At 43.7% G+C, this 26,845-nt stretch overlaps 3 protein-coding genes across 23 annotated transcripts in view; 2 read left to right on the top strand and 1 right to left on the bottom strand.

Moving 5' to 3' along the window:
* Nucleotides 1-3,729, top strand: part of MTSS1 (MTSS I-BAR domain containing 1) — a 126,634-nt gene extending 122,905 nt beyond the window's left edge. For 17 of the 19 annotated variants that reach the window (XM_061373529.1, XM_061373518.1, XM_061373524.1 and 14 more), the window contains one exon: nucleotides 752-3,729. In XM_061373529.1, the coding sequence (XP_061229513.1) occupies nucleotides 752-1,449 (698 nt within the window). In that variant the 3' untranslated portion in view covers nucleotides 1,450-3,729. The remainder of the gene's footprint in view (nucleotides 1-751) is intronic. The other 2 variants (XM_061373525.1, XM_061373519.1) reach the window with 1 other exon arrangement.
* Nucleotides 3,730-5,155: 1,426 nt separating this feature from the next.
* Nucleotides 5,156-10,206, bottom strand: NDUFB9 (NADH:ubiquinone oxidoreductase subunit B9). Its single transcript, XM_061373537.1, has 4 exons — nucleotides 10,048-10,206; nucleotides 8,936-9,128; nucleotides 6,361-6,474; nucleotides 5,156-5,403 (listed from the first exon to the last, which is right to left on the bottom strand). The coding sequence occupies exons 1-4, from the start codon at nucleotides 10,131-10,133 to the stop codon at nucleotides 5,272-5,274; spliced, it is 525 nt and encodes a 174-aa protein (XP_061229521.1). The 5' UTR covers nucleotides 10,134-10,206; the 3' UTR covers nucleotides 5,156-5,271.
* TATDN1 (TatD DNase domain containing 1) lies at nucleotides 10,198-26,488 on the top strand. Of its 3 annotated transcripts, XM_061373532.1 has the most exons (12): nucleotides 10,198-10,308; nucleotides 11,507-11,572; nucleotides 12,189-12,238; nucleotides 14,142-14,205; nucleotides 15,368-15,511; nucleotides 15,611-15,653; nucleotides 19,786-19,871; nucleotides 19,996-20,036; nucleotides 21,340-21,416; nucleotides 22,031-22,101; nucleotides 22,971-23,097; nucleotides 26,232-26,488. In XM_061373532.1, exons 1-12 carry the CDS (start codon nucleotides 10,287-10,289, stop codon nucleotides 26,332-26,334), a joined length of 894 nt encoding a protein of 297 aa, XP_061229516.1. In that variant the 5' UTR covers nucleotides 10,198-10,286; the 3' UTR covers nucleotides 26,335-26,488. The 3 variants fall into 3 exon arrangements, with proteins under 3 accessions (XP_061229516.1, XP_061229518.1, XP_061229517.1); XM_061373534.1 differs by lacking the exons at nucleotides 10,198-10,308; nucleotides 14,142-14,205; nucleotides 15,611-15,653 and having other exon boundaries at nucleotides 11,501-11,572; XM_061373533.1 differs by lacking the exons at nucleotides 10,198-10,308; nucleotides 11,507-11,572; nucleotides 12,189-12,238; nucleotides 14,142-14,205; nucleotides 15,611-15,653 and having other exon boundaries at nucleotides 14,212-15,511.
* The last annotated feature ends 357 nt before the right edge of the window (nucleotides 26,489-26,845 follow it).

The following is a 26,845-nucleotide window of genomic DNA, read 5'->3' as shown; positions in this document are numbered from 1 at the left end:
GGCTTGTAGAGGGCCCAGCTTGGCTCAGCAGTTGCATGGAAAGGAAGGAACCCAATGCAGTTACCAAAGCTGAGGCTGAGTTTTCGGAGCTGACAGCTGGGATTTACCTTGTTTGCAAAATAAGCAGATTTGCTGCTGAAATCACTGGTACACAGTCCCCTGAGCCACACAGTGCCCCGCCTACAGTACGCTTCTTAGCCACTGACTGGTTTAAGTATTTGTACCCACAAGTGGTAGCATGTGGCTTGTAGAATGCTGGTTTTGGTATCATAGTGTTGCAAACAAATATTGAGTCTTTGCTACTTAATTAGTTCTAGAGATGGCACTGAGTGGTGCAGTTCTTGTTCTCTGTCACAAGAGATGTAGGCACCCTGCAGCCTCAGGGTCACCTTGCTGCAGTACCTGCCTTCAGCTACACCGTCAGAGAATCTTGGTCACAGTATCTCAGGCTTCCTTCCTCCTAAAGGTGAAACCTCTCTTTATTGCTGTTGGCCTCCAGGCTTTTTTTGGTGTATATACCTTTTTGGTTATACACACCTCAGACTTACTGACACCCCATCCCTGGCAGTGTTCAAGGCCAGGTTGGACAGGGCTTTGAACAACCTGGTCTAGCGGAAGGTGTCCCTGCCCATGGCAGAGGGGGTTGGAACTGGATGATCTTTAAGATCCCTTCCAACCCAAACCATTCTCTGGTCTGTGATGACTGAGCTGTCTTCTGCAGCTTGTTCCTAACCGTGTCTTTTGGCATCAGTTTCAGATTATGATTATTTCTCTGTGAGTGGTGACCAGGAGGCAGAACAACAAGAGTTTGACAAATCCTCCACCATCCCAAGAAACAGCGACATTAGCCAGTCCTATCGCAGAATGTTTCAAACCAAGCGTCCTGCTTCCACCGCAGGTCTGCCCACCACGCTTGGACCGGTCATCGTCACCCCTGGCGTCGCCACCATCAGACGGACCCCTTCCACCAAGCCTTCGGTCAGACGCGGCACCATCGGGGGAGGGCCCATCCCGATCAAGACCCCAGTGATTCCTGTCAAAACACCGACCGTCCCCGATATCCCAGGGGGGCTGCCCGGCGCCCTCGCTGGGACAGAAGAGTGTCCTGAGCAAAGCCCCGAGTCTCCAGCAGCAGGAGACGGTGGGCAGGGTGTCACCAGCATGCCCTCATCCTCATGGAGCGGACAAGCGTCCGTCAACCCTCCGCCGTCCAGCCAGAAACTGAGCGGTGTCGACGAGCAGAGGCAAGCAGTTCCTGAGGGAGAGGGTGAGGAAAGCGACCGGGATGGTGCCGGTGCCCTGGCACCCGCGGGGCAGCCGGAGCTCGATCCCGGAGAGCTGAGTCCCGGGGATGTCCCGCAAGGGGAGGATATGCTGAACGCCATTCGGCGCGGCGTCAAGCTGAAGAAGACCACCACGAACGATCGCTCGGCACCTCGTATTTCCTAGGAGCAGAGAAGCTGCCGGAGTACTAAAGCCACCGAGAAGGAACTGTGAGGAAAGTTAATTTGTCTCTATCCATTCCAATCTGTAATCAATGAGTTTTTTAAGATACTTGGTAACGAGACAGTCTGCAAGTACTCTAGAGGAGAAAACAAGGTGAAAGAGCGTAAGAAAGTAAGACATAATCTTCACTGGTGTTTTAATTTGTAAATATCAATGATTTTGTTTCTGCTTTTGTTGTTTTTTTGTTTTGGTCTAAGTTACACTTCTGATTTTTTCTGAAGGTGCCAAATCCCATTGACCTTTTTTATAACTCTCTTTGTAAAGTTTTAAATCATAGGAGAAACAAAAACAGTGTCGAGTAGTTAAACTTCAGCAAAGGGATTTCATGACAATTTGGCTTTTGTGCAAGCTTTTGTAGAGCGCTTTGTGATAATGAGGTTGAAAAAGAACAAACCAAGGGGACTTACTCTAAAGTTTAAGCCGTAAGGAACAGATCCTCATTGAAGTATTAAAGAAAATAAAGCCTGAAAAGCAGGAATGAAAATTGACAATAAAAGCAATATATAATGCAAGGAAGAAACCTGCAGTTGGTAGAGTATTTCGGGGGGTGGGTAGTGGGGAGGGGGGAGATGCCATCAAAATAGCAGATGCTGTTGCACAAGAGTAGCCTAGTAGGATTAATTACTAGTAGCTTCATGGTAAATGCATCAGAATAAGCCATACTGGATTGCAGTGTTTTGTTTCTGTGGGGTGTTTTAACGACCGGGGGTTTTTCCACGTTTCTTTTCGGGACTGCACAGCAGCAACTCTCAGTCACATGCATGCAGCCTGACCCGCGTAGGCTTGGTTCTTCCACCTCCACCTTTTGTTCCGCTCATCCTCTCACTGAATACAAACACGGACGACAGGCTTAAGGCAGTTACACGTGTGCAAAAGAACCTTTTTAAACCGCGAGCAGGGAGTTCTTAGACGTTATCCAAATGCCTTTTTGTGACCGTGCCCAGCAGGCTGGGCCTCCAAAGCCCAAGTATTTTGAGGAGACACTGACAAATTTGGCAGGTGTAACCAGCTTTGAGCTAACAAACTGCGGACGTTCCTTTCCAATACAGGGGCTTGTTTTTCTTAACTCCTTTTAAATGGCAGTTGACGATTGGCTTTTCTTAACTACCGAAAAGAAAGGGGAGAGAGGGGTGGGGGGTGGGCAGAGAGACTCTTCTTTTGATAACACCGGGAGCCTGACCACTAGAGCCTCTTCTTTTGTACTTTAAGTCGTGTTTTTTGGAACACTGTTGATAGAATTATTAAGAGTTGGCTTTTTTCCTTCAAGTAAAAGTAAGTTCTTGCTGCGATACCCATCTCTTAAAGCTGATAGAAATGTGCAGACCGTGGGGCACGAGACGTGTTTGGATCAGACCCGCAGGAGGGTGGACACGGCACTGGTGTACCTGGGGTGGTTTAAAACCTGCACCAAATACCACCCACAAGGGGCTGGTTTCCACCAGCCACTCTGCAGATTTCTGTTGGCTCTGGACTTGCCTACATACCCTCTTATGCTTTAATACATAACTGCATTGGATGTGAGACTTGTAGTAACTGTGTAGTCACTGTGTTCTATATAACATTTTACACTGCTGTGGTTGCTAACCTTTTGGTTTTTTGTTATGGCTTAAAAGCAAAAAAAGCAAAAAAAAAAAAAAAGGCATGATTCTTAGAAACTATGAACTAAACCTTCCTTCCTTTGAAAAACAAGCTCCTTACTACAGAATCTAATGAACAGTAGTGCCTGTGGTGTAGCCCACCAACCTTGAGACGGTAGCTGATGCGTTGTGCAAATGAGGCTTCGAGAGATGGTTTTTGCATAAACAAAAACTGCTAGGAGATAATCTCGATAGTTTAAAAGTGTTATTTAAACCTTTGGAATAAATGGATGTAACTGTACCCGAGTACAGCTTTTCACTTGTTTAGTTCTTAAACGTTAGTATAATCAGTAAAAATTTAATATAAAATGTTGCCAAATTCAATGTAGAAAGAATGTGACAAAACACTTTGGATAGTTCTATTGTTTGTGTTTTTGCATATTGTAAAAGCAGTGTCACAGCTAAAAAAGAAAATGTTTCTAATGGTAAATTATTGTGGTTTAGTTGCTAGTTTGTACTGAGAGTTGAGCTCTCCCTGTGCAGGTTTTTGTTCTAAACTGGTATAAATAATTGCTGTAAGTGTGTCTCCCTTCTACATTGTAATGATTGCTTAAGCCTACATTATAAATAAAGAACTGCTGGAAAACTTCTGTATTTTGGTTCTTGAAAGACTTCCTGCTTCTGGAGCTTTGGGGATCAGTGGGGTCCTTGCTTAGGCTTCTGAAGGGCACGCAGGTTCCATCTGTGTCTAACAGAGAATTAGTAAGTAAAGGTGCATGAGGCTGTTTCACTGCTGTGCGCTGAAGGGTGGCAGCAAAACAAAGGCACAGTGCCAACAGTGGAAATTCCCATTAAATAACCGGTGACATTTCTGTACCCTTGCCTGTTATTCCCTGGCCAGGAAGCACAGGTAGCTCCACACGTTTGTGCATCTGCAGCACTTCTGGACTGCAGTTCCTTTGCAAGAGGAGGAAAATTGTGTTGTCAGTACAGCCCATGCTTACAGCCAGGATCTGCCAAGCACAGCACCAGTGCCATCTCCCACAGGCTCAAGTGACTGAAGATTTCCTTCTGTTCAGCTTTCTCAGGAGCAAAGGTATAGAGGGAGGACATTGCTCCCACTTCCAGTTACCACACAGTGGCCTAATTTGTTTCCTTGCCACTGCCATAGATTCATTTTTGTCCAGGGGTTTCAGTCTGTGCATGTATTGGATTTGCAAGGCAAGGTTTTGGTAGAGGGGCGTTACAGGGGCTGCTTTGGTGACAAGTTGCCAGAAGCTTCCCCTGTATCTCCTGGTGTCAGCACCAAGATGGACCGCCTGCTGACCAAGCAGATGTTGGTAGCACCTCTCGGATAACAGATTCAAGGGGAAAGAGTTCCTGTGCAGGAGCAACAGCAGCCAGAGAGAGTGAGAATATATGTGAGAGAAACAGCCCTGCAGACACCAAGGTCAGTGTAGAAGAGGGCAGGAGATGCTCCAAGTGCCAGAGCAGATTCCTCTGCAGGCTGTGGTGCAGCCTACATTGGTTCACGGTGGAGCAGATTCCACCTGCAGCCCAGGGAAGACCCCACGCTGGAGCAGGGCATGCCTGAAGGAAGCTGTGACCCCATGGGAAGCCCACGCTGGAGCAGGCTCCTGGCAGGACCTGTGTCCTGTGGAGAAAGGAGCCCACGGCCTCTGGTCAGTTGAGGTCAGCTATCCTGGCTCTGTCCCCTCTGAAGACCTTCCCTATCCCCAGCCTACGGGTGAGGGAGGATGCTGGACAGGCAGCCTTGATGCTGGGAGCACTGCTCAGCAGTAACCAAAACCTCGTGTGTTCTCAACACCTTCCTAGCTCCTGCTACCCAGCACTGTGAGGGCTGCTGTGGGGAAGGTTAACTCCATCCCAGCCAGATCCAGTGCACTCATGAAGACTTTAAAGGAAAAATCAAGGTGGTTTGGTTGGATTATAGTGTCAATCCCCATCTCTCTCTGACTTCTTCATAGGCTGGTCAGTACGTAGGTCTACACTGCACAACTGCAAGTAAAGTGTGTGCATGCTACAGAAGAACAGTATATCAGCAAAATGCCTTATCTTGTTATATTATTCAGGTTTATTTTGTATTAATTCGAGCAGCATGCAGCCACTGGCATGTCAAGTGCCTACAGAAGATAAACTGCTTCAATGCTCACGTGAGATCATACTTTTACATGGGCATCTCACGGGGTCTTGTAACATACTGCCACCACAGCGGGGGCAGATGGCCTTCCTTTCGAGCTGGAGGCAGAGCTTCAGTTCTTGGACCATCAGGTGGAGTTTCTTCTTCGAGCTGCTTAAGCTAGGAGGCAAGACAGAGAAGTGCTTCAGTATTCAAATGACCATTTCCATGTAGGCTCAGTGCCCAGGCAGTAAGAATTGGGGCCTGTTTCAGAAGGGAAGAACCAGCAGTAACACCTTCAAGTGTCATGGTTCCCAATATTCCCTTAGTCATTAATCACTGCAGGCTCATATTAACTAATTAGGAAGGATTTTTTAAGAGTAAAAAGTGATTTACAAGAGAAATTTTACTTGAAAGGTCATTACTTCCATGTAATTCCTGCCTACCATTGCTATGCTACGTTAAACAGACTCAATCCTCTTTGAAAGCTGCCATGTAATCACAGGTCCTGAACAACTTCCACTGCAGTCCATATGAGATCTCTATTCCTGTATGCCACCAACAGCCAACCACCTCTATTCCTGTATGCCACGAACAGTGCAAGCACTGGTTGTCACTGTTAATTCTGTCACAGCACACACAATCCAACTGTTTCTCTACATCTGAATTCAAGAACTATTCCAAGAACATCATGTTTTTCAACTGAATCTCAGTTTAGGGTGGCCAGAAATCAGTCTCCATTCCCACCTGATGCCCACTGTGGTAGGTCACTTTGAAAGTGCAACCTGAAAAGTGTCAGAGCTTCACAGCAGGAGAGAAATTCTCTGGTCATTAATCTCCTCTCATGCCAGTTTGGAATTTCTTTTAGCAAACCTGCTACAATAGCCCTGCACTAAGATAAATGCAGTGGCAGCTTTTAACTTCAAATTCCCTCCACAGCCTTTAAGAAGCTGTAACTCTTGAGATCTCTGTGTAGGCATTTTAGGTTGAGTGCATGTTTCCCACTGGTAGAGGTTCTAACAACGCAGAGTGCGAGACTGCAGTAGGCATTGGATATTTTTTCCAAGAAGACATCAGACGTCACACAAAATACTTGGGTGCTGAAGAGGTTCTACTCTGTACTGAGCAAGCACTGACCTCTTTATCCCAGCTCTCCCGCTGCAGCTTCTTCCACTGCTCTCGCTTAGCAAAGTAGTCAGGATACATTGCCTTCTCAGATGGATGCCAGTAATCCAAGACCCATTCAGGAAGCTGTTAAAGAACAATATAATTTACATATATTACTTTTATATATGAAATCATGTATAGTACACACACACAAAAGAACTACACCATCACTGAAGCCAGTATTAAACAAAATATAAAGGAAATACAGTACTACATAAAAACATTTAGAGCCACCTGACTGTTGTTAGTCTCAAGGCACAATATGACAGAGGTGAGTACTTAAAATCTTTGTTTCACATATTATTCCAAGCAATAGGAAGACATCACAATGACTTGCTTAAATCACAGCATCCTTAAGACAAGTCCCAGGCCATCTCTGTTAACTATAAAGCTCTCATAATAATTCCACCTGGTGGAAGAGAAGATCTTCCTTTCTCTCTTCCTTCTCCCAAAGGCAGCAGGTTGGAGAGAGCTTTTTCTCCAGCTACTAATTTATTTGAGAGAGACAAAACCTTACAGCTCATTTCTGCTTGTCTACAACTCCTAAGAAATGAGTGGCCTTTAAGAGCTTGGTAATGGTCTGACCTCTAAAATGTCAGTCAAGAATGAAAGCAAAGCTTAAGATTCTGCAGCAGTGTAGCACCAAATGTAAACATTTTAAAGACAGAATTTGGATTAAAAAACAAAATGAAACCCCACCAAAACCCCCAAATCTTAAAAATAAGACGTTACCCCTACACCATTATTCATGTACTAACATTTACACTTCTGGTTTCCTGTTGTGATTCTAATCACTGAGTAAACCTTCTGACTGAACAGAAATAGCAGAGCTGCTGCTAATAAACTAACAGAAAACCCACACACACCGAACAACACTTAAAACCAAACAGCCCAAGATGTGAAAATCACATTTTACAGCAGCTTCACAATGGACACTCACTGATGTACCAACAAGCCAAATCCTTGTGACAGCCATTTTGCTAAAGGACAATTTTAGCATATCACACAGGGCAAAGAAAAGAGAACATAAACCAGTTTGTATTTCTATATGAAGACCAATCCTAACCATTTATTACTCAACTGGCCTTTTTTTTTGATACAGAAAACAGAGACTCTCTATTACATCTACTAAAGCCCATGACCTTGGCATAAGCTTAAGTCCCTCTCTTCACTTTTCACTCATATGTTCTTTTTTCTGCCTCTGATCAATCTACGTCAGATCCTTTCTTTCACGTGGCTTCTTATGTACAAAGATCTGCTCAGATTTAGTCTTGTGTCAGTACATAATTCAAATTAGACAGAAAATGGGTACATGCACTCTCTAGGTTACTATTCTTGCAATGCATTAAGACAGACAATGCAAACAAAGCAAGAACACTGTGGTCTTCTACGAAACTTGTTTCTCTCTTCCTAAATAAAACCATCTAGGGGGGAAAGCAAGCCCCCAGAAGTGCCTTGGATTCCAAAAATGCGGCTCCTATTTTTAGACATACCGCCTACCACATAGTGACGCACAAATACTCCTCTGGCTCTACAGCACGTGAAGGGGAATGGTAATTGGTACAATTACTCAAAATGCTGGAAGAAAGATATGGCTGAGTGAACAGAAGCCCCCAACAGCCAAGCTGACATCTGACATGACCAGAGAGAAACCAGGGCTGTGATCAGATAGCCCCACAGTGGGTAGCACACCTTCCTCTCACAGCTCAGCTCCAACTCTTTCACCATGCCTGCCTGACCCACTGCAGAGCTCTGGCAAAAGAGCAGATATTACAGAACCATTGCATCAATTAGGTTGGAAAAGACATTCAAGATCCTGAAGTCCAGCCTTTACCCCAGGACTGCGAAGGCCACCATTAACCCATGTCACTGAGGGCCTTATCTACACGGTTTCTGAACACTTCCAGGGTTGGTGATTCCACCACTGCCCTGGGCAGCCTGTTCCAATGCCTGAGCACCCTCACTGTGAAGAAGTTTTTCCTAATAGCCAGTCTAAACCTCCCCTGGTGCAGCTTGAGGCCGTTTCCTCCTCTCCTATCACTTGTTATTGGGAGAGGAGACCAACCCCATCTCACTACATCCTCCTCTCAGGCAGTTGTAGACAGCAATAAGGTCCCCCATGAACCTTCTCCAGACTAAACAACCCTAGGTCCCTCAGCCTTTCCTGGTAAGACTTACTCCCCAGGCCAATCACCAGATTCACTGCCCTTCTCTGGACCTGCTCTAGAACCTCAGTGTCTGTCTTGTAGTGAGGGGCTCAGAACTGAACAAAGAGTTTAAGATGAAGCCTCACCAGTGTCAACGACAGGGCAAAGAGAAGCTAGCGGTGTTCAGACAGACCACCAGACTCCATTTGCAAGCATCAGACAAGCAGGACAGCTTCCACCATGCCAGCAGCAAGATGTTCAGCAGCCATGAGCTATGAAAGAAATGATTCTGCCAAGTCAAGCTGCAACCCTATGGCAGCCCAATTAAAACCCTCACCTTACACTGACCACAAGCACAATGGAAGCACAATGACACCCCATCTCACAGGTCACCTCACCTTGTAGCACTCATATCTCTCATAGGAAGTGCCCCCAGGGGAGTCAGGGAAGATGTATGGCTGCGGATGCTGGTTTGCCCAGAACTCCTCCTCGCCTGCCATCAGCAGCTCCGTGGCTTTCACCATATCCTTCACATCCTTGTTCTTATCAAAGCGGTCCCTCAGGAGCACGGCAAAGTAGCGGTACTTGTCTCTATGGACAGAGATTAAGCACAATGAGATACAGTGGAGAACACGGACCATGTGCAAAACCAAAGCTTAGCATAATCACCCATAACCCCTGTGCAAAGACAGGGTTTGAGCAGTGTCACCAATACAGGAAATAAACTCTCCAACCAGAGGAACAGGTTAGAAACTGACGTGACTTTATTACGGTACCAGGTGTATGAGGGATTGCTCTGCCTGTCACACCGTGAGAGGAGGCAGTTCACAGCTTATATAGCTTTGTTATACACATAGTCGAATAACTCCACAAAATGCAGACCCAATTCCTCGCTGCGTAAGCTAATTTGGATAGATAAGGCTGGGGGCACTGTGAATTTCAGGAGTGGTCTCTGGGGGTCATCATGGTCATCTGGGGAGGAATACCCCTGTTCAGTTCACCCTTTGATGGAAATCTGTTAGTTAAAGACATTGGAATGCATTCAGTCTTGCAATTAACTGCATGTTCTTGTTTGGGCTAACTTCCAACCCTGAGAGGCTCCTCTAGCTGTTTTCTTTAGCAACTTTCTCAGGCCTTACCAACAGAAGGAAGGCCAACACTGATTTGAGAGAAGACATCTGGTCCTCTTGTCGCGTGCCTTCCTTATCCCTGTAGGCTTGTCCATGTCTAAGTCTCTATACACAATGAAATACTAACTTCATTCGGCATCATCAGGTGCCCCTGATGAGCTCCTGCTCCCACATAACCCTTTCCTGTAGTGACCCTAAAGGCTTCTTCCTCACCCCTGGAGCAAGGGAAGAGAACAAAACTCCTGTCAAGCCCAAAGCCCCGTTTCGGCAGGTAACCTTCCCGCTGCGCACTGCCGCAGGCCTGAGAGGCAGCTCCTAGGAAAGACAGCCCCCCTGCTCCCCTCCTTCCCTTATCCCAGCTCCCTTCCGGCCTCACGCACCGGTGGATGCACCAGGACTCGAGGTGCCGCAGGGATTTCTTGTACAGCCGCAGCACCTTCTGCTGGTGCGTCAGGTACGCCGCCATCTTGACTGCCCTCCCCCTCACCTTCGCGCGCGGGGCCTGGCGGGAAGGCGGTGGAGGCAGCGGCCGCCGCGCGGGGGGTGACGGGAACGTGGAGGACGCCGCGCTTCAGCAGCCACCGCCTGAGCCGCCACAGCTTCAAGCGGGGCCTCCGCCATGAGTCGAGCCAAGTTCATCGGTGAGGGGATTGCGGGGCGGGAGTAAAGGGGCTGTATCCGGGCTCTGTGTTCCCGGTCGGGCTGGTTACCTCGCCCCGGGTCTCTCCGTACCATGCCCGGTATTGGGCTGAGTTAGCCACCGCCTGTGCCCGCCGCTCCGCTCTATGAGGGGCTGAGCGCTGCGGGCGGGGACCGCTCTGGTGACCTGGCTGCCCGTCATGCAGGGCTTGTCACCGCCTGCAGTCCCTCTCGGTGTCTCCGGGCTGGCTTTGAGCTTACAAGAGGTGTTTGAGAACGGTTCTGCCATCGTGGGGCACTGAGGAGCTGCTCTGTGGCTCCTCTGTTATCCGTGAACGAGGGTTTCTGGGTACCCCTCACCTCCTTTTCTCGTTGTCGCGTTAGTTGTGGTTGTTTCTAGTTGCATGGAGTTGGGTGAAAATGTTCTTTAGAAATGAGGCAGGAAATACGTAAATAACTTCAGAAGGTCGGTGCAGGTTGAAGCTTTACGTGTGGGAGAAAAGCCTAACACTGGAACGTTTCCCTTCCCACTAGAAACCGCTTTACAAAGGTAGCTTTGGCAGCTGCAGAGGTGGGTGTGCCCGATTCCCGGCTACAGCCCTGATCGGGGAGGCTGCAGCACGGGGAGAGCCTTGGAGGCCAAGAGAGAAGGGGCTGGAGCAGCTCAGACCGGTGACTGCATTGCAGGTGTCCCTGGTGCTGCTCACACTGGGTGTCCTGGGCAGAAGGGAGAGCAGGCAGCTTTGGTAAGGCAGTCTGCTGCCGCTCCTGCTGAGTGAAGGTTGGATGTATGCGAAGTCGCTTAGCTTTATATGGCCTGTGATAGTTGGGGTTGTTAAGATACACTTTCCATTGCCTTCCCTAGTTGGCTGGTGCTCTGAATGAAATCATACAGTACCAGGCTGGAAGGGACCTCAAGGATCATCTGGTCCAATCTGATTTGATGATCTTAAAGGTCTTTTTCAATCTAGTTGATTCTATGATTTCTGTGAATCTTTCCAGGCAAAGCATGACCTAGAGTAGATGTCCTAGCAGCCTGTCCAGCCAAATGTTAAGCATTCAGTGTTGGGGAATCCACCACTTCCCTGTGGGGATTATTCCCGTGGCTGGTTGTTTTTGAGGAAATTTTCCTCTAGTATCAAACTTGTCTAAGTGTGGAGTGACCATAACATCAAATTGCTGTCTTTGTTTTTTTCATAGATATTGGTATTAATCTGACAGATCCTATGTTCAGAGGAATCTACAGGGGAACACAGAAACATCAAGGTAAACGTTTCTTTGTGCCTGCTCAAACACAGGATCCCTCTCATTAAAATAGAACCTTTTAATGTCAGAATGTGAGGTTAGAGGGTTGGGGTTTTTTTTTCCTCCTCAAAACTGAGATGCTTGTTTATTCTAGGCTTGAAGAAGAACTTGAGACAAAATAAACTAGATGATCTGAGCAAAACACATTCTCTTAATTGCTGTTAAGCTGTTGTAGAGGGAACGTGAATTTTAGAGCAAAGTGGACAATTCTGATCTGTTCATATTAAGGTTGCATGGAAGAGTCTTAAGAACTGTGAGCTATAAACTACCAAAGCATTGCTGAATCATAGTTACTAATTATAACATCCTCTTTATTGCTCTCATGGCCTGTAGATACAGATGTAAAGCCAGACGGCCTCCTAAAGTATATGGAAAAGCTTCTATTGACTTCTTGGATTTAAATTGGAGCTTCAGTTATGGCATTTTGTTGTTGTCTTCTCAAGACCAATCAAACGTGGTTTAAAGATTCTTCATGATCGGCATTTTGGCTGCATGAAAGTGATTTTTAGTTGAAAAGTAGTTAATTATGCTGTTAAACCTACAGGTCAATTGATGACATTTTTGTGAACTTTCACAGATGACTTTTTGGATGTGGTGGAGAGAGCAGTCAAAGTTGGTGTGAAAAAGGTGATTTCTTATAACAAACTTTCTTTAATATTTTAAACTGCTTTATAATACTTTGGGTCTTTAGTGCTCCCCTATTCAACCAAATGTTTCTAGACCTTGCAGTGGAAAATGCAGTACATTGTTTTGATAGCATGAAGCAAAAGTGTTCTGTGCAAAGTGTTGCCTTTCATTTGCACAGATCATTATATGCTGATTATTTAAGCTCAGTGGTATCATATATGACATGTATGTAGAATTCCTTTTGTACAGATTCAACACAGGTGTTCTCTGACCTTCTGCAATCAACTAATGTAATTTTCTGTGCTAGTTGTATTATAGACAACCATTCCTTTCTCCTTTTATCCTGTGTGACACTCTTACTCAGCAGTTGCTACTATAGATCAAAGCAAAGTCTTCTGATTGAGATCCTTCAGATGTTTCTATATGTAACGGAAATGGGTAACTGCAGAATTGCTGGGAGTGCCCATAAATTCTAAACAGTTGAGACATGTGAGTGTCTGCTAGTAAATACTGTCCTAAGTATATTAAACCAGCAGTATTATGAGCAGTTTGGTTACTCTTAGCTGGAAATTAGTGTTTTCAGCAGTGCACCTCACTCCTGCAGTCACAGTAGTCCAGCCTTCCTGTATCTCTTTCTGAACTGAATGAATTGTCAAGACAGAAGTATGAATTACAGCAGAATACAACATATAATGTCACAAAGTGTTCTATGGCACTAATAAGGCTGGTGAGTTAGAAATAAACCCTCCTCTAGAAGAGGAACAGGGGTCTCAGAAGGTGCTGAAAGACTCCTCTGTAAAGATAAGTCTTTCAGATAGGAAAACCAGAAATTTCAGGTAGGAAATAAACAGGGAGACAAAAAGAAGTTCCCACACTGCAGCAGATACAGATACAAACACAGTAAAAGTGTATGTGTAAAGTATTGTTTGATATCAATACCACCATCAAAAATAGATCAGCTGCGTAACTTTTTCGAGATGCACACAAGATTCAGAAATGGAATTCTGGAGTTCCCTGTCCTTAGCTGGTTTCAGTCTTGCTACTGGCCTGAATGGTGCGAGAAGCCTATTCCATCCCACACTGTTTTCTACTTGCTTAGAAACTTAATCTATTCATTTGAAAATCCTTCTATTCTTCCATATAGGTGCTGATTTATGGTAATGTTTTGTAAAGTTTTGCCCTGTGCTGTATGTACACTGAGCCAGTTTCAGCTTAACTTATTTTACTGGTGTTACTGCTGGAATGTGTTTGTGAGTAGTGCAGACCTGTCTGTTGTATAGTAGGTGTAGGAATAAGAGTTGTCCAGAAGCAGTGTAGTCACGATTTGTTAGGACTTAGGGTGCAAGATTCTGCAAGTGGTGGTTCGAAAATCACTGTAAGCAGCAGTTCTGGTGTAATAACATTTGATCTTAAGGTAAAAATAAAAGATCAGAGCCAGAAACTCTTAAATTTGTAAGCCTGACTCTGATACAAAGTCCTTTGTTGGTTTATCTACTTGCTCATGTCTTGTTATGGGATTTTGGGAGTTTTTAGTTTCTCCACCTGTAAGACAGAGGGAATGTTTCCGAGTGTCATTTCTTGAATGCAAGTAAAGCTTATAGAGTTGTTGTCTACTGAAGTTGTTGCTGCAAATAGAAATATTTTACTCCTTTAATGGTTTAAATACTTAGTGTAGAAGATATTTGATAAAGAAAAAAATGATGTTTTGATAGCTAGTGTATTTATTAGCTCCTGAGGACCACTGAGATTTGTTACTGATTTATGCAATTACTATATATACATTAGCAATTGTCTTCTGATGTTCTCTGTCTACATTCTTACTTACATCTGAGTGTTTTCTTAAGCAGTCTGTTTGATGTTCACAGAAGAACATACTCGCTGACAGTACTTTTCTTCTTCCAAGTTTTTGATTACAGGTGGGAGTCTACAAGACAGTAAAGATGCATTGCAGCTGGCACAGACAAATGGTATTTTCACTTTAAACTTGCCTTGTCAGTCAAAAATAGAATCTTCTCTGCTCAGAATTAAGAGTTCAAAAGGACCCATCCCTGGAGGTGTTTACAGAATCTCAGAGTAAAATGGGAAACTATTTCAGAATGGGCTGAATGCCTTGTGTGGGAGTGGCTGTATGTTGCTCTTTAGATCCCTGGCATTTGGAAGGAATCCTTCATTCCTGCAATTTCTATTTCTAGATAACAAAAGAAATTGCAGGGAATTTCTGGAATAAAAATTTTGTTCCAAGGCTGTCTTCTAGAAATAAGCTGTGTGGAATGTGTGCTTTTGGTGGGGTTTTGTTTGGTTTTTACTTACCAATCTGCCATGACCAGCTTGAACAAGAGAGGTGTCTTCATGCTTTTCTTGCCTCTCCTTTTCTTGCTGTGGAAAGGAATGCATCTCTTCTTTTTTTCCTTAGGCAAATACCATTCCACCAATTACTTAAAATATGTATTTGAACTAAAACACATGTTAAGGTACTATTTATGAACAGAACGATAGAATAATGTTGGTTGGAATGAACCTGAGGAGGTAATTTCGTTGTATCCAATCCACTTCCCCACTTCTATCAAAGCAAGGCTAGCTTTAGTATTAGGTCAAGTTGCTGGGGCCTTATCCAGTCATTTCCTCCCCCCTGTTCTTTTACATTCTCCATAAAGGTACTTAGCAGGAATGTTCCTTTTGGCACTAAGAAATTGAGATTAGATACTTTGATAAATCAGGCTGGATGTTTGTGGAATTCTGTAACAGCTAATGTAGGGCACACAAGGGAAATGGCATGATGGCTGCAAGTCTTCCAGCTGAGGATAATCTGAAGCATTATGAATGAGACGTATTTCTAGATCTCAAGAGGTCTCTTCCAACCTTGACAATTGTATGATTTATTGAGGGTTGCTCCACCAGAATAATTCAGCTTTGAGTTGCCCTATTGGGAGTATACTAAATAATGTGTACTAAAAATCCACACAGCCCCACTAGAGATACTGTCTAGATAGAGATACTATCACCAAGATAAAGATGTTCAAAGAGAATTTTCTTTTAAAATGATGAGCAATGGAAGTCCACACACAGATACTGTCTATACCTTATATAGTTATTTATTCTTCCTTAAAACCTAATACTGTGTTGCTGTAGATGTGTTTTACAGTACAGTTGGCTGTCATCCAACCCGCTGTGGAGAATTTGAGCAGAGTGGTTCTGAACAGTATTTATCTGAATTAAAAAATCTGATTGAAGAAAACAAGAAAAAGGTGATAGCAGTTGGAGAATGTGGCTTGGGTAAGCGTTAGCTCAGTAATTAAAGTATTTATTTTTTTAGACATGTATTAAAACAATTCTAAAACACTAACTGGGGTTTTGTGTTCTTTCTATTTGTAGATTTTGATAGATTAGAATTTTGCCCAAAGGACGTCCAACTCAAGTAAGAAACTTTTGATGACTATACATTGGCTTGTATCAATTTTCAGCAGTACTTTCTCTTGTATTCTACCATGTAACATTTTGGCAGGTGCACACCTGCAATTGGCAGGGTTGGTGATGGTTTTTTATGGCAGAACTGGGACTTTGAAAGAAGGATGCCTACATTCCAGTAGTGCCGTGTGCTAAATGTTGTTACCTGTCTGGTGCTGATTGAACATGTCTTTTTCTGTTAAATTAATCCAAATTTGTAGATTTCTGTGTGTGACAGAGGTTAATTCTTGTTGATAATCAAGAATACTTAGAAAGTCATGGGGAAGATTTCCATGTTTGAGGTGGGACCAGATGAGCCATGGTGGTTCCTTCCAATCTCAACCATTCTGTGTTTCTGTGAAAATAACCTAAGTGTAGTGTGTGAGAGAAGAATTGGGTTGTTGAGGGAAAAGCACAGGGAAGGGAACAGCACTGTCAAAAGGATAAATCAGCAGTGAAAAAAGCCGGGTAGGGGTGGTCTTAGCTGGGAGCATGTCATTGAGAGGTGGTGATAAAGGTGATTTAGGGAGCTGGAGAGATCTGTCAAGTAATACATGCAATGTAGATACTGAATGAAAAGAAGCAAGCACAGCCCCTCAGGTCAACTTCTGTTCTTGTACTGAGAACCTCTCTCTACAGAGGGAACTGTCTGAAAGATACAAGTGATAAATTCAAGATTAATTATACTGCTCTAAGTGAGTCAGTCACTGGGGGGCAGTGCTTGGTTGTATATTTTTCTCCAATTGCCACATGTTAGCAGTAGGTAGAGTTAATTTCTTCATAATGTTACAGTTGTACAGTAGAATATCCAGCAAAGTGGCCAGAACTTCTGTTCCTGGCACAAGTCAATGTGCACAAAGATCAGCAAAGCATGTCTTTGTTTCTTTTCTGTGGCAAACTGAAACTCTGGTGGAGTATTGTATTCTAAGATCCTTACTGCCTTGATGTTATGGAAAGAAAAAATAAGATCTGATTTTCCTTGTCCAGGAGGCTGCAGCTGAAGACCTGTAGTGAAAATCTTCAAATCAGGCACATTGGAATTGGGTTGTGAGGAAAGAGGTGACAGGGTAGAACAGAAGTCACTTGTAAAGGGGTAGGTGAGTCCTTTCTAATTAAGATTGGTAATGATAGAAAGTCTTTACCTGAGCTATTTCAGTAAATCATATGAAATCAATGAATCTATTTTCTAAGATATCTTATTGTGAGCCCTTGTTGGACATTGAGCTGGAAGGAAGTGATTGACTGAAAAAACCCAGAAAGCAAGAAATATGAGGGAGTGAATAAATATGAGGCCAGATGCTTGCAAATACTTGTTTGTGAATTTCCTCTTTTCTACATGGACAGCTTCCCCTGCTCTTCACTCTCCATCTGTGTGTGAAACATGGTCAAGGTTTCAGGTTGGCGAGTTCTTCAAATATAGGCTTGATAAATCAGCTAAAATAAGGAAGGTGAAGTATGCAGTGCATGGAGGCATTCACTGTTTCCAGCTGGCCCATCATTCAGGTGGAGCAGTTGCTGGGGTAGGCAGCAAGCAGCTATCTAGGAGAGAGGTATGGCAGTTTCCCTGTGAGTGGTATCTGGGCATGGCCCAGATGCTGAACCCAGAACATCTGTTTAATGGTTAATCATTATTTTCTAGTTACTCTGTGTTTTCTTCTGATAATTTTTCACCGGTGAAGATTTTTTTTTTCTTGAATTTAAAATTAATAAAGATGAGAAGCAAATAAAGATGAAATTCCTTTGTTGAAGCAGCCCAAAGAACTTTTCTTTCTCAGAATTATTCTCTGTTCTTATAACTTTTCCAACAAACAATAGTGATTTTAATGGTAGTTAGAGGAAGTTACTGCCTTTATGTTATGGTGAAGGTCACATTATAAATGGACTGGTAAGTACAGAGAAGTTTCACATCTGCTGTACTCTCAGGAGGGCTTTGTGGGGTGTAGCAACACAGAAATGGGAGTTTTCTTAACCAAATTGGAAGGCGTGAGCAGTATCACATGCACTGCTCTTCATCCACGAATCCAGGATGGTTTGTGTGGAGATCTACCTCAGCAAGGCCAGTTTGCTTCAGCTCCTTCAGTACCTTGATCCCAAATCTGAAAATACCACACCATTTGAATGTGATGGTCAACACTAAACCTGCAAACAGCCATGCAGAACTGTTTCAAGCTTCCTTACTGAGAACCAATACAGAACCAGCAGGCACTGAGTGACACTTTGGTCATCCAAAGAGAAAAGGTTGCTCCTTAAGCACTGGGACTACTAAGGTTTAGTTTCTAAGTTTCTTTTAGTTACTTTTGTTAAGTAGTTTCTTTAGTTTCTTTTGTTACTCTGTTACCACTCTGATCACCCTGTATCTGGGGGTTTTGTGCTTTTATAGGGTTTCTCTTGGCTTCCCCCCTCTTTTTCTCTTACAGCTTCATTTTTGCTAGGAATGGAAGAAGCCTGAGTTGCTTTTGCATTTGTAGGGGCACTAAACTTTGTACTTCAAGACCACTGCCCTATGGCAAATAGGTTACGTGGGGGTTTTATTTGCAGCTCAGTTTCTAAAACCTAGTTTCCATATGAAAAATGTCTTCTGTTTAAAAACCCCACCAATAATCAGGCAATTGTAGCTATTTAGCCGCAAGAGCAATCATGGGTTGCAAATGACATTTATATTTGGTCAAAGAAGCTGAACTAAGCACAGTGTCTAGACAAAGATTCAAAGTAGGTTTAATTTATTCTTCTGAATTCTCATGACAGTTTTGAAGGTTACAGCCAATTTGTTCCACCTATTTTATCTCAAAGATCTGCACTGATGAACAGGGCAGGTAACTTATAGCAGAGAAACTGGAACTGACAGTACACAAACTAATGAAATTTCCACAGAACAAATCACACTGTCGTTTTCCTTCAGGAAAATGTGAATCAAACTGATGTTTTGCTGCCATTCTCTCCTCACTGACATATGAATTGTACACCGCAGTGTTGTAGATGCTTGAGTTTGCCAATGGAATGTGACTGATCCCAGTGTCCTGGACTGCTTTTAACAGCAACACCTCATAAATTCCCATAGGTGCGTAGTGTCCTGGCCTGTTGGGACAGGCAGTGTTGTTCTGCCCACATAATGTCATCTCAAATTAAGTATGGATTGAGTCACCTGTGCACTGGGGCCTTCTGCCTCACATGAGTTTCTGTGCTGTGTTTCTGAGTGTTGGTAATTTGCATGCCAGGGCAGACAGGCTCTGTCAATGATAATGTGCTTGAAGCAGAGCTACCTGCAAATGACAAGTGAGGGGTTAGTTCAGTGTGAGCTGGCTTCCTTTGGAAACTGCTTGGGGAAGCTGGCCACCAAGTTACCTTCCCCCTGCCCGCATTTTAATGTCTCCTCATAGGATGGCTGCCTCGCTGCTACCACTCCTTCGAAGGGAATATTCAAATAGGAATAGAAAGTAGGAGAGAAATAAAATGGAGTGGAAAGGAAAGGTTGCAGGTACACAGAGGAGGGAAAACAGGAAGACTGCAAGAGTGAAGACAGGCAGAATGGGGCAGAAGTAAGATGGCTAATACTGGTATTTGTTTTACCCCAAGAGAGCACAGACTTCATCTGTTTGTCCCCATGGAAGGGCAGACAGAAACTGTGGACTGCTACTGTACAGCCCAGCCAGCCTCGATGCAGTGTGGGCTGTCTGAGGCTATAGAAGTCTGTGTGGGTCTCCCTCACTCACCCTTGCCCCATTTACAAATGCTTCTTGAAATACTGTTCTCTGTGTGCTCCACGCTCTTCCGTTCCTGACATTTCCAAACTTTGTGGACAGAACAGTCAGTTCCTTGTTCATTAAAAGTAAGTAAGCCCAGACTCCAGCACCCAGACTGCAAGATTACATGCTCAGCACACGTATATGTGCATCCTTTGGTATTGATGCTCTCGGCCACCTTATCTGTCTTCCAGCACTGATACGTGACTGCACCGTGAGAAAGAGCTCCTTTCAAGTCCCTGCACAAATTAGAGCTTTGGCATGGCAAATCCATTCATTCTGTCTTTAGCTCTGGAGGGCAAGAGCTGGAGAAAACTCTTCCACTGTCGTTATTTGCTCTTAAAGGTGATTTTTATTTTACAGGTATTTTGAAAAGCAGTTTGAGCTGTCAGAGCAGACACAACTGCCCATGTTTCTCCACTGTAGAAACTCACACGCTGAATTCTTAGGTGAGTTTTCCTTGAGAATTTTATATTCAGAGCAACTTCTGAATACGAAGAGCTGGGAAACCTGAATCGTTCACCTTTGTCTGTGTTAAAGCTGTCTTATGTTTGTATTTATTTCATTTCATAGACATAATGAGAAGAAACAGAGATAGATTTGTGGGAGGGGTGGTAAGTACGGCCTTCAGCAGAGCATCCATTTTTACATGCATGTGTGTGAATATTGTTGCTTAATATGCAGATTCTTGTTTGTCATGGAATCTGGGCTGGCTTCCTGTTACATGGTTTAAGTTATTATTAGTTAATGAGTATTTTCCAGTCCCTTCTAGTATTTTTATTGTCATGGCTTACTCAACAGCTCTTTATGCAAGGTAAGAAGATAGGCTGAGAAAAAGCCCTGCAGCTGACACGAGCAGTTTTTCTTGGCCTGTCAGAAGGACAGTTTAAGCACCTTATAATTGACATTGGCCTTGTCCCAACTCCTCAGTGTCTGCAATTGCAGTGCATTCAGACCACAGATAATTTACTTGCATGTTCCCTGTGGAAGCCATAACCTCAAACATTTGCTTCTGACATTAGACATCGTTTTCAAACTGGATCCAGATGTAACTTTTGATTACTTTATGTCTTTAGATATTCAGACTGTGTGTTTTAATTCAAAAGCATAACAGGAAAAACTTTGGATGAAATGGTTAGGAAAGGCCAGCAATGTTCTTTCAGGTTTCCCTTATGGCAGGGTTTTCCAAAAGCAGTAAATGCTTGGATTATTGTATCTAATCTACTGCCATCATGCCTCCCACAGCAGTATCTCAGGTTTCCCCTTTGTCACTACAAGCCACTTCCATCCTGAGCTAAGTACTGTGTATCCTTTTGGGTAACACTGTGCAGTCTGTCCTTCCTTTTCTCCTGCAAATCCTGTATGAGTGGAGAAGCGAAGAGCAGGAGCCTCAGAACTGCCCCTTGGCAGCGTGGGGGAGCTGACAGCGTCTACTCAGGCTGCGAAGCTGCAGTTCCCAGCTGTGTTATGCTGTTTGTGCCTTTTGGCTGGCCACTTGGCTCTGCAGTGCCTGGGATGCCCCAATACGCTGTCTCTTTAGTTCCAGTGGACTCAAATCTGGGGAGAATGTTACACTGCTCTTACAGTGTCCCTGATAGTGCCCTGTAGGGAATACTGAATGAAGACTGTAAACTATGAGCAAGTTCTGGGCCAGTAGTGGTAACACTGGACAGGCCCTTTCTACATCTATTTATCACTAACAAACCCTGGTAGCCACTGCTGCTGTAGTGTTCAAGTGCCTTCAGCCTGAACTTTGCCCAAGTTCATAATCGGCTGAGCCATGTCCCATCTTTGTGTTATGTGTCATACATACTATCAAGGGTATTTATGACACAAATAAAAACTAACATGTACTTTTAAATGATTGGAGTTGTAAATGAAGTACAAACATTGTATATATGTGTATATCCATTCCAGGTACATTCCTTTGATGGCACAAAGGAAGAAGCAGCAGCTATAATAGATTTGGATCTTTATATTGGAATAAATGGCTGGTAAGTTCTTCACAAGACATAAAACCATTCTGAAATGTCAGCAGCAGTGAACTCGTTGCTTTCTTTTAAACAATGAGGTCAGGGTTTCAGAGCTGGCTGGACTTTTAATCATCTGACAGATTTAGAATCCCGCTCATTAGTCTGTTAGCCATAAAAAGCTCTCAGCTCAGCGAGTTAATCTAGCCATGGGTGCATTCTGCTGCCCTCGGGTCAATCCTTGTTTGTAAATAAATAAGGTTGTCGAACCTGGAAATAGTCCCTCGGAGAGGTGTTTAGAAACCAGCTGCCATGTCAAACCTGGGAGTAATGCGGCTGTAACCTGAACAGCCTCATCTGCATTCTCAGCGCTCAGCTAACTGGAAGTGTGTGCCAAGTACCGGCGGTGCCGGCAGGGGCTGTGTGCTCCCTGCGGCGGGACGGCTTCACCCAGTCCATAGCTCTCCAAATCTGCCTTTTCCTGGGAAGTTTCAGTTTACAGGAAGCTCTTTAAATCAGATTTTATTCACTAACAGAATTATTTAGGCAGCTGCCTTTGCTGCAAAACATTGCAACAGGCAAATGACTTCTGCACACTTTTTGTGTTTGATTTTATTAACCAAACTCTGCTTTCCTAGTTCTCTGAAAACAGAAGCCAACTTGGAAACACTGAAATCAATTCCCAGTGAGCGGTTAATGATAGAGACGGGTAAGATTTTGTATCTTGGTCAGTTTGTGACTTAAGCACTGCTGGGTAATGAGATTTGCTTGTATAGCAATGATAAAGCAGAATCCAGATCCAGGGACTTTGGAGCAGAAACAGGACTGGCTGTTTCTCCACTTGGGAAAGCAGTTTACAGGCTCCAGAATGTTCCTTTTCAGCCTTCTGCTGGAAGGAAGGAGCTGCTGTGTCAGTTCTGACATTGCAGGGGAAGATGAAAAGGACAAATCATCAAGCCCAGAGTTTTTAATGAACCCAGAGACCAGAATCCTGCTTGGATAGCTGAAAATTTGGCTTGCTGAAGATGTGCCAGGCACAGGGCAGTGGCTACGAGCTTGCTACAGGTAGCAGTGATGGCATGTGGAAACAACTGCTTTTTAATGGGATAAGGTGGAGGAACACTTGAATTCCCCTCTGGCCCTCATGAACAGTGATTTCAGCTGACTGACTAGGGATGTTTGGGGCTTTTATGGCATGTTCATTTCAGTTACCAGTAACTGGCAGTTATAAATACAGTTTGTTTTCTGTAGCTGAGAAAGGAAAACCACAAACTGCCTAAATCCTTACTGAAGTACAGACCTGTTATATAGGAAGTTTGTATGGGACATATGCAGTGTATAGAGCTGTCCTTATCATGTCAGAGAGATCAGTGTCATGTACTATTGCTGCTGATTTTGTAAAATGTAAAATCAAAACCAAATTTGTGGAGATTGTGGAGAAATTAAACTGCCCAAATGTCTGCAGTTCCATTTTGAAGTGGAAGTCACTGCTAGAAAGAGATTGGTAGTTGGTTGAACTGCCTCATGCTATTATCAAATGATTGCATACTCTGATCCTTTTTTCTCACATGAACCTAGATGCACCTTGGTGTGGAGTGAAGAACACTCATGCTGGAGCAAAATACGTTAAAACTACATTTCCTACAAAAAAGAAATGGGAAGTAGGGCACTGCCTGAAGGACAGAAATGAACCCTGCCATATAATGTAAGTGTGCTGGTACACTGGTGTTTAAAATACTTCAAATCTCAGGGGGGGATAGAAAAAATCACAGAATCATGGAACGGTTTGGGTTGGAAAGGACCTTAAGATCATCCAGTTCCAACCCCCTGCCATGGGCAGGGACACCTTCCACTAGACTAGACTTCTCCAAGCCCCATCCAGCCAAGCCTTGAACATTCTTGCCAGGATTGGAGCAGCCACAGTTTCTCTGGGCAACCTGTGCCAGGGCCTCACCACCCTCACAGAAAATAATCTCTTCCTTATATCCAACCTAAATCTCCCCTGTTGAAGCTTGAACCCATTACCCCTCGTCCTGTCAATCAGCTCACTGGAAATGTAGTAAAGAGAAATGAATTCCAAATTTACAGAAACTGGTGCCCGGTGTTGCTTTGTAGGCTGTGGACAAATTCGTAAGTCTTTAATTTTCCCACTTCAGCAATTCTGGGTGTAAAAAGCTCCCTGAAAGTGGAACCAGTGTGGGTTTTATCTTTTCACTGCTACACTGGAGAAGGGGTTAAACCCTGTGAAGTAACATTGCTCTTGGTGATTGTTCCGATCGAGCAACACTGGAGCCGTGGGGGCAGTAGTGAGGCAGTGAGTGGTGCAGGTGCCTGTGCTGGCATCAGTGCCCGTGCCATGAATTGCTATAACGTGGTTTGTGGTTAGGGTTGTCTCTTCATTCTGCCGCTGTGCTTAAAAAGAACTGGTCCCATGAAGGTCAGATCTGAGTAACAGCAGTCAGTGTGCAGAACAGCGGCAGAAAACTCCAGGGGTTTTGGGCAAAGTACACAAACCACCTCCTGCTGCCTTTTCTTGCGCTTCCTCACTGAGGTGTGAAAAGCAAAACCATTCCGTTTTCTCCATTAAATAGCACCCATAGATGAAATGCCTGAATTGCACAACTGTTACTAAGGTCAGTGAATTGTGTCAGTGTGCTCAGTCGTCAGCTCCTTACAAGGAGGACAGTTTCTTGTGGTGTGGTATGTGAATACATTTGCAGCAAGCAGATTAAGCTCACAGCTCCACCCACCCAGGAGCAAAGCCCATGTACTTGATCAGAAATGGGATTTACTGCTGTGAAGTCTCATTGTCTTTCTATACAAAGCTGTTTAAGTTGCCTGTTTGGAACTAGCTTCTGAAATACTGCTTAGAATGGTGCTAAAGAATCCAGGTATTCAGTAAGGTGTCTCCAAAACAAGTTTAATTGAGAATTCTGTGGCTTTTTTGGGAGACCTGAAGAAACTCAGATGACAACTGATCATGCTAAAAGCATGGTTTACACAGTGACATCTCCCTGTGCTTAGATACACTTTAGGCAGTTACCTGGATTGTAGTAACTTTAAAACTGACTTTATTGTTGTTTTACACATATCGGCACAGAAGTGCTTTATGACTTTCTAGGGTCAGGCCAGTAGGGAAAAGATTCGGAAGAGAACATTTTTCTGACCACAAGTGGAGGGAGGGCCTCTGCTGCTGTTTTGTCGAGCCTGTTATGTGCTAACACCGCTCTGTGCCTTTGTCTGCTGCCTCAGCTGTAGCTAACGGGGTGTTTCAGAGACCCTGAGCTGGAAATGCAGGGAGGCTGTCCTGCAGCAGTACCCAACTGCTGTGCTTTGGCTTCTGCTGCCTTTTATAAAACAAAATCTTGTTTAGTCCACCCTGATTTAAAAAAGATTGTCCCATTAACGTCAATTGTAACCTGTACTAATTGTAGGTTAGTGACTTGAGAAACTCTTCAACCTTAGGAAACATCACGTATGGCAACTGAGAACTGCTGTTTTGTGGCTTCTAAAGTAGGAAGATGGGGCGTGAGGGGAAAGTCAGACCCAGGCCACAAAGGGTATTTCACGTTTAGGGTGTACAGGCTGTTTGATATAGCTCAGCTGGCAGGAGGAATTTTGCACTAGTCTTTTTTGGGTGGTGCTGGACACCTTTCAGTTCTGATCTTTAATACATTTTTAGAACTGCACTACTCCCCTTGCAGCTAAAATTAAGCAAACAAACAAACAAAGCTTTCAAGATGCTTTCCTTTTTCCTTTAGTGATTTCCTCTATGGTGATACAGTAACGTACAGCATCCTCCTGCATCCTAGTGGGGCTAATTATGAAAGCTTTACCAAAGCTCTTCAAGGGCGAATTCTTTGGTCTTTGTTATTTATTTCTGTGTAGGCCAGCTATCACCCTGTATCATATGGAGCATCCCCATAAATCGAGAAGCTGTTTGGCTGCAAAGCATGGGAAAGGTCAATGAAATGGGCTAAGTCTGCACAGAAGAAAGTACTTGCATACAGTAATTGCTAAGAGCAACTTTTTTCCATTAGTCTCCCTCAAAAGGATAGGCAAGATCCAAAAGTACCAAGCCCTACTACCAAGCTTGAGCTGCTTACTCTCTTCACCATGAAGTTTTTGATACACCACTAGAAAACATAATAAAGTTCAACACATCTTAGGAACCACTCAGAATATTCATTTTCTTCAGTGATACAAAACCAAGAAAATAAGCACAGAGGAAGAAGCGTGGCTTGGTTTTCTGTTACATGGTGTTAATATTACTCATCCCATTTTTCTTGCCTCCTATCCCTAGCTTGTTTCAAGGCTACAGGCCTTTTAAATTTGCTCATTTAATACTGACTGCAAGTATCTGAATGTGTTAATCCCAGTTAAGATGGAGAAGGGGGAAGTAACAGTAAGTCCCTTTGGCAGCTTTACTCTCAGGTAGGGCTGTAGCTGAAGCTTAAGCTTTGCCACAGACCAGTTAATTCATAGCACAGCCTTAGCCTTGAAAGGCTTCTGGGTTTCAGTCTGAAAAATGAAGACCATTGATAAAGACACCCACAAAATGACACTCTCTTTGAACCAGAAAGCCATTTAATTACCTCCAAACAAGTCAAAAGACCAAAGTTGAGTCTGTACCAGTGCACAAACAGTGTTCAGTGTGAAGGAAAGGGCAGTTAGTGACTTAGAAGTGAAGCTGTTTGCATAGCTGAGCCCCTGCTCTCTTGCTCTCAGCATAGGTTTGTATTCCAGGTTAATCTAAGTGACTTGTACATACACATGCAGCACTCTCCAGTATGTTCAGGTCTGAGTGTCAGTCTTCTAATACCAATCTTTCTTTTTTAGTCAAATACTGGAAATAATGTCAGCAGTAAGAGAAGATGACCCGCTTGAGTTGGCCAATACTCTATATAACAACACTATTAAAGTCTTCTTTCCAAATATATAAAGTTGTTTTTCTTACATTTATTCAGTACAACTTTACTAAGTATATTGCAAAACCTTAAAAATTATCTTATCTGCAAGTTCTTATTAATGGAAGCCAGTATGTAGCTTTATTTTTTTCCCTATGGTACAAGATTAAAGCTGCTTTTGAAAAGGTGGTGTCTGCATTGGTGCAGTTTCTCAGCCCTGTTTCCTTTTCAGCAAAATTGAGGATTGATTTCAAGGACAGCCCAAACAAGCAACTCCTGCTAACACCTGTAGACATTGAAAGATGCATACCAGGCTGCTGCATTCACATGTAGAGCACTTCAAGCTATTACTGGTAGTTAATTCAGCAGTGTTTAACACATGGCTGGCATGCTGTGCTACTTCACCAGAAAGCTTTGCAGTTTCACCTGTTGTTCCACCACACACACAGGTGCTATAACATTACACTTACCAGCCTAAATTTTTACTTATTTTAAATACAACTCACTAGTTTTTAGCACTAAAGCTCTGCTAATACTGAGTCTGTA

The sequence above is a fragment of the Neopsephotus bourkii genome, unplaced genomic scaffold (genome assembly GCF_033783945.1).
Source record: "Neopsephotus bourkii isolate Nb327-2 ecotype Australia unplaced genomic scaffold, CSIRO-AGI_Nbou_v1 NB_1630, whole genome shotgun sequence".
Lineage (NCBI taxonomy): Eukaryota > Metazoa > Chordata > Aves > Psittaciformes > Psittacidae > Neopsephotus > Neopsephotus bourkii.
The sequence above is the reverse complement of the archived record's forward strand: the minus strand, read 5'-3'. Positions and strand labels throughout refer to the sequence as shown.